This window comes from Oryx dammah, unplaced genomic scaffold (assembly GCF_014754425.2).
Source record: "Oryx dammah isolate SB20612 unplaced genomic scaffold, SCBI_Odam_1.1 HiC_scaffold_5, whole genome shotgun sequence".
In the NCBI taxonomy this organism is placed as follows: Eukaryota; Metazoa; Chordata; class Mammalia; order Artiodactyla; family Bovidae; genus Oryx; species Oryx dammah.
Window position 1 is genome coordinate 92,930,090 of NW_024070189.1, and position 6,889 is coordinate 92,936,978.

At 50.9% G+C, this 6,889-nt stretch overlaps 1 protein-coding gene across 1 annotated transcript; it reads right to left on the minus strand.

Moving 5' to 3' along the window:
• Positions 1 to 4,338: 4,338 nt before the first annotated feature.
• Positions 4,339 to 5,821, minus strand: RETN (resistin). Its single transcript, XM_040240560.1, is given in 5 exon segments — positions 4,339 to 4,588; positions 4,875 to 4,910; positions 4,912 to 4,945; positions 5,298 to 5,426; positions 5,587 to 5,821. Coding segments are annotated over 4 exon segments (321 nt in total). The 5' UTR covers positions 5,416 to 5,426; positions 5,587 to 5,821; the 3' UTR covers positions 4,339 to 4,455.
• Positions 5,822 to 6,889: the final 1,068 nt, after the last annotated feature.

Consider the following 6,889-nt stretch of genomic DNA (forward strand, 5'->3'; position numbering starts at 1 on the left):
TAAGCATGTGCGTGTGTACACGCTCAGGTGCTTCAGCCAAGTCCTATCCTTTGTGTCCCTATGGATTGTAGCACACCAAGCTCCTCTATCCATGGGATTCTCCAGGCAAGAATACTGGAGAGGGCTGCCATGCCTTCCTCCAGGGGATCTTCCTGATCAAGCCCACGTCTCCTGCACTGTGGGTGGATTCTTTACCCACTGAGCCACCTGGGAATCCCACACTAAGCATAACACCCTCTGAGTCCATCCATGTTGCTGCAAATGGCAGAACTTTATCCTTTTTGATGGCTGAGTAATATTCCATTGTGTGTATATATGTGCGTGTGTGTGTACATACCTGAATACTTCCAGTTGCACGTCTGCTTGTGTGTACATATGGCATGTCCAAAAGCCATCTCCCAGCTGTCGATCAGGGGGCAAGAGCTTTAAGGGGAATTTTAGGAGTGTATAGGTGGAGGGAGGGGGCTGTGTGCAGAAGCAGTACCTCAGCTCTGACAGTCATCCTGAAGTTGCTTATGCAGTGGTCTGATCAGTGTCATCTTGATTGTTTTAAGTGCACTTAATCTTCAGTTCCAGGTTGGATTGTTCCCATTTTCTTGAGGCCAGTTCTTGAAATTGTGTAAGATGTGGCAGCTTAGGTCATGGCTACAGTCTGCTCATCATGTATTTAGTTTCCGCCACCCGGGGGGTTTGGTAACTGCGAAACAGCTCCAAGCATATGACACAGTATTATCTATAGCCCTTGAGGAGGGGCTAAATGTCCTTGACTTGGTTTAATGGTTTATTATTATTTTATTCTGTTTGATCATTTTTCTTTGTTTCTGCACTTTTAAATTTTCTTGGATTAAATTTATTCTTTGGATAAAATTTTTCTGTAGACAAGAGACAGGCAGAGACATGGGGGGCATTGGCATCTGTCCTGGGAAGGCCCATAGGGTCCCACTCTGTTACACTCCCTTTGGAAAAAATTGGATTAAAACTCCCTATGTGTGAGAAGTGAGTATGTTTTAGGTTTAAAATATGTGATTAAATTTTAAGTAACTTTGGGCTTCCCAGGTGGTGCTAGTGGTAAAGAACCTGTTTGCTAACATAGGAGATGTAAGACACACGTGTTCAATCCCTGGGTCAGGAAGATCCCCTGGAGGAGGGCATGGCAACCCACTTCAGTACTCTTGCCTAGAGAATCCCATGGACAGAGGAGCCTGGCAGGCTAGAGTCCATAGGGTCACAAAGAGTAGGACACAATTGAAGTGACTTAGCATGCATGCAAGTTTGGAATTACCCCCGAGATCTGGCTGGTGAGGATGGTGTTCTCTTTCCTGAAGTATTGCCAATCTTGGGACTTCCTGACAGTCAAGTGATTAAGACTCTGAGCTTCCACTGAAGGGGCTGTAGTAGATCCCTAGTTGGTGAACTAAAATCCCACATGCCACACAGTGCAGTATAAACAAACAAAAAGTATTGCCAGTCTTGTCTGCTCAAGGAAGATCAGTTTAACAATAATTAGATGCCAGCTCTTCCATCTCCTCTTACAAAGAAGTCAGTTGTTGAGAGATGTGGCCTTGCCTCCGCTGATGGTACAATAGCTGCAGAAAAGATGGACCAATGGGGAACTGACTCTGCTCTGATGGACAGGCATAGGGGGCGGGTCTGCAGCATTGCACATTTCCCTGACTAAAATGAGGCCAAAACCAGGGTACAGCCCTCTGGACTTGGAGAAAAGTGTAGCCCTGGAACTGAAGACCCACAAGCAACAGTGTCATGGTGGCCTAAGAGACCCCATGGGGTTGGCTGACCCGATGCCTTCATGGGGCAACAGTCTGAATTTTCTTTAAAGAATGATCCAGGTCCAGCCAATCAAAGACCAAGATTCGGCACAGAGCGGGTGGGCAAATGAGCCAGACTCAACCAATGAAACCCAGGCCTGGGGCTTTTGTTGGGTTAACCAGGTGAAGGGGCATTCTCTCCCACTTCTGTCAGACTGCCAGGATATAAACCTGGAGCCATGACAGGGGAGAACTTGCTTAAAAGTGAGGTCAACACTAAGGAAAGCTGACATGACAAAGACTCGAGTCCTGGAGACATTGTCTGAAACCCTGGATTCAGTCATTCCTGAGTCTGTTGTTCTGAACCTGAGCCTCTCATTTAGGTAATCTAGAAAATATCCTTTCATTTTAGCTCGAACTAGGTTGAGGTGGGGTCTGTGGGGCTGGCAACCAACAGTCTTGGCTACTATAGGGGGTTGCTGTTCAGTTGCTCAGTCGTGGCCGACTCTGCAACCCCATGGACTGCAGCATGCCAGGCTTCCCTGTCCTTCCCTATCTCCAAGACTTTGCTTAAACTCATATCCATTGAGTTGATGATGCCATCCAACCATCTCATCCTCTTTCGCCCCCTTCTCCTCCTGCCCTCGATCTTTCCTGGCATCGGGGTCTCTTCTAATGAATTAGCTCTTCACATCAGAAGGCCAAAGGATTGGAGCTTCAGCTTCAGCATCAGTCTTTCCAATGAATATTCAGGGTTGATTTCCTTTAGGATTGACTGGTTTGAGTTCCTTGCTATCTAAGGGACTCTCAAGAATACTCTCCAGCACCACAGTTCACCTCTCACAGGGGGCTGGGCAGTTAGCAAATGAGGAAAGAGACTTAAGTAAGGGCTTTGCCTTTTGAAGTCTACACTCTGGGACAGGAGGAAGACTGTGTTGGAACTGAGAGCTCAAAAGAGGCCCTTCTTGCGGTCCAGATACAAGGGGACAATTGTGGGTCTTGAAGACAGAGGCATTCATATGAGAGTCTGGGGACAGTGAGGGGGCAAGATGGGCAAGGTACTATGCTTGCCCTCTCTGGTCCTTAACACATTTCTGACGCTGTGATCTCACTCCAACTCCAAAGCCAAAGTGTTTTAAGAGGGAGGACCTGGGAGGGGAATCCCTGGATTGGCATGTAGTGGCTTCCATGAGCACCAGGCGTGTTTGTGATCTCAGTTCACGATCACTGCGACCAGACTTGAGGGGGTGGTGTACCACCATGGGGGGTGGTTGTCAGTGGGAAGAGTCCAAATCATCCTGAAAACCAGAAACCCACCCTGTCACCCATTCTTCAGCCTCTGGAGTGTGCTGCTGGGGACTGTGCTATTTAAGTCTGGAGTCCCTCTTAAACTGGGCACCAAGTGTTCTGAAGTCTCTGTCTGCATCTCTCAGGGACTGGATTTTAAGACTCCTGGGTTAGGGTTCTCAGGAAACTGGACCTTGAATCACCTGGATTTGTGCCCCCAGGGATGCTGAGTATTTCTCTTCTGGGGCATTGACTCCAGACTGAGACCAGTGTCATCCAGGCTGGGATGGGGACTTGATGTTGAAGGCACGAGAGTCCATCCGAGGCCGACGAGAGTTCCTGTGTCCCCACCTCCCTCCCCACAGTTGGCGTGTGTGTCTACAGGCGAGGCGCCCTTGTGTGACCGTGGTAACTGGGTTGTGTGTTTTGTGTGCTCAAGGCCATGTGTCACTGTGTATATAGGGTTAGCATGTTGTACCCAGGTGGTGTATTCACCTGTGTGTCTGGTTATTTATTCAATGGACATTTCCTGAACACCTTCAAGGTGCCATTCTCTCTTCTAAGCAGGATATACCAAAGAGCCAACAAGTCCCCTACCCGTGTGGTCATATTTGAGTGTTCATGAGGAATAGGAACGAGTGTCCCTGTTGCACGTGGGGAGTGAGGGATGGAGCTCAGGTCTCTGGGTACAGCGATGAATAGGGGTGCACCCTGACCCTGAGGCTGCTCATGACAAGGCTCTGGAGCGTATGTGGGGCAGGGGTTGGTGGGGGTGGGGTGGTTCCTGTCCTGTCCAGACCCCGATCCCCGAAGAGGCATCATTGTGGGGGAGAATAACCCAGCAACTTCCCAGGAGGCCTAGGACCCTCGCGTGGCCGTCAAGGTGGCCTCAAAGGTAACAGTACGGGACTTCCCTTACGGTCCAGCGGTTAAGACTCCCGAGCTTCCACTGCAAAAGGCACGGGTTCCATACCTGGTCAGTCAGGGAACTAGGATCCCACATGCCGTGCAGAGAGGCCCCCCACAAAAATAGTCTAACACTCGCTTCTCCTTTGACGAAGACCATGAGCCTTGAGTGTGCATGTCATTAAAGGAAGTTAGGGCCCCATTTTCAAAAATAGAAGTTGTGGACAACAAGGCAGGAGAGGGGAATAGGGAGAAGAAAAGTTGCGGTTGCCTCCCCCAACCCCTCCGGTGCTGATGCACCTTGCTCTTTTTGGAGACGCCAGCTCAGTCACCCACACCCCACAGAAGACACAGTTCGGGGCCTGGGCCCTCCCCATCATCTTCTTAAGGAGGTTTATTTCCAGCAGAGACCTGGCCCAGCCCCTCAGAGATATGACCCGCCCCCAAATGCCTGGCCGCGCCCCCCAGACCTGCACCACGCAAGCGCAGTATTAGGCTACTGGAGCCGCAGGAGGCAGCGGCGAGCTCCAGTCCAGTTCATGTCTGCGCACTGGCAGTGGCACGTGGTCTCAGCACGCACGTCCCACGAGCCACAGGCAGAGCCACACGTGCAGCTAGTGGAGGAGAGAGCCTGGACCCTGAGCCAGAAGCTTCGAGTTTGGGCTTCCAGGGGGCTGGCAGCGTGGGTGGCGGTGAGGCTGGGGGCCTGGACACCAGTGTCCTGAGGAAATGGGGCCCGGGAGTTGGGGGAAGGGACAAGGCCAGGAGTGCAGACCAGGATATTAAGGAATTAGAGGCTGGGACTCTGTGGTTCTAGAGAAATGGAGCCTAAACACAGTGGAGGGAGGTATGGGGTGCTGAGAATAGAGCCGGGAGACTGGACAACGGAGTTCTGTTCTGTTCTGTTCTGTTCTACCTGAAGGGCAGGTGACCAGGGAGCCCCTGGAGGTGACAGTTCAGGCCAATGTTCCTTACTGCCTCAGGAACTGCGGGAAGGGGTGATGCAAAGTAACTGTGAGACCAAGCTGCCCCAACACCCTTCTCATGCTGCCTAGGCCCTGGTGCTTTGGAGGTGGGCAGAGGGTCAAGGAAACGCCCCTGGGGGAAGGCCCAGTAGGTGGGGAACTCCCCACCTCCAAGGATTCTGTCCTGAGTGGGCGTTTTCGAGGGAGGAGGGTTTTGAGCTGTAGTTAGAGGTGGAGACCGGTGGAGATTGGCGTTGGGTTGGGTTTGGGGTTGAGATTTGGTTGGGGTTGGGGCTGGCCTGGTGTTCACTCCATGTCAGGAATCAGAGGGGCCCCTGAGGGCCTCTCTGAGGTTGGATGGTAGGGTTCTCACATAGGGAGGTGGTGACATCCTGGATCTTCTCACTGACGGCTTTATCTAGGGGGCACAATGACTGGCCACACACCAGCAGCCCCAGGACTGGGATGAAGAGGAAGGAGAGAGCCTTCATCCTGTAGGTGCTGCAAGAAAAAAACCAAGAGACCCCCAGCTGGGTCTACCTCTCCCCATCCTGGGGAAGCTCGAACCCACAGAGCATGTGGGATTGGGAGCTGTGGGTCCCAACTGAGGATGGGGCTGGAGACCCAGCTTTGCCCCTACAGGCAGGAGCGGCTGTCACTTACCCTCTGTGGACTCAGCAGGCCAAATTTTGAACACTTAATTCCACGCCTCTGCCTCCGCTCCCTCTTTAAGGCTGCCGGGTGTGCAGCTTCCTGTCTTGGCTAAGACCCCTTGGCATCCTGGGCCTCCCTTCCCACATCCGGGGCTAAGAGGAAGCCCCCAGGGTAGAGTCCAGGGACCTAGTAATGCCACAGACTCCACCTTCCAGAGCCTTCCCTGCCCACATCTAGGCTGGGGGGCTGGTCCAGAAGATAGTACCTGGTGGAATAATTCCAGGAACCGTAGTCAGAAGAGCAGGGAGAGAAACCAGCTTATGTGGAGCAGTGGGAGGGCACACACATGTGACCAGAGTCATGTCCTTGTGTAAGAACTGCATGCTGGGCTTCCCTGGTGGTCCAGTCGTTAAGGATCTGCCTTGCAGTGCAGGAGACACCAAATCGATTGCTGATCCTGGAAGATCCCACATGCCTCAAAGCAACTATGCCCGTGCGCCACATCCTCAGAACTCACGTTCTGCAAATACCGAGCCCTCGAACTTAGAGCCTGTGCTCTGCAACAAGAGAAGCCACTCTAGTGAGAAGCCCAAGCACTGCAACTAGAGAGTAGCCCCCACCTCACTGCAACTGGTGAAAGTCCAAGTGCAGCAATGAAGACCCAGCCCAGCCAATAAACAAAGAAATAATTCTTTTAAAAAAAGAACTACATGCCATGTTCATTCCCAAATGCCTATCACAATAGAAAATAAAACCATGATTTATTTCTTCAAAGGAATAATGGACAACTGAAGTTGTCAGACTATGGCCCATGGGCTAGATCTAGCCCACCATCTTTTTTTTTTTCTTTTTGGCTACACCATGCATCATGCAGGGCGTAGTTCCCCAACCAGGGATGGAATACCTGTACCCTCTACAGTGGAAGCTTGGACTCTTAATCACTGGGCCACCAGGGAGCTTTGCCCACCATCTATTTTTGTACAACCCATGAGCTAAGAATGGTTTTTACATTGTTTTGGTTTGTTTTTGTTTCCAATATGGATGTTTTAAATACTGTGGTAAAACACACATAACATAAAATGTACCATTTTCAAGTGTACAGTTCATCGGCACTAAGATGGAGTAACCACCAAGGCAGACACTGGACTGTTGTGGCCACAAGTAAAAGGATGCCAGCAGCCACGAGAAGCTGGAAGAGCTGAAGAACTGATTCTTTCCTAGAGTCTTTAATGGGAGTGCGGCTTGATTTCTGTCACACACAGTGTTGTGTAATCATCTCCTCTGTCCATTTCCACAAATTTTTTTTAATCA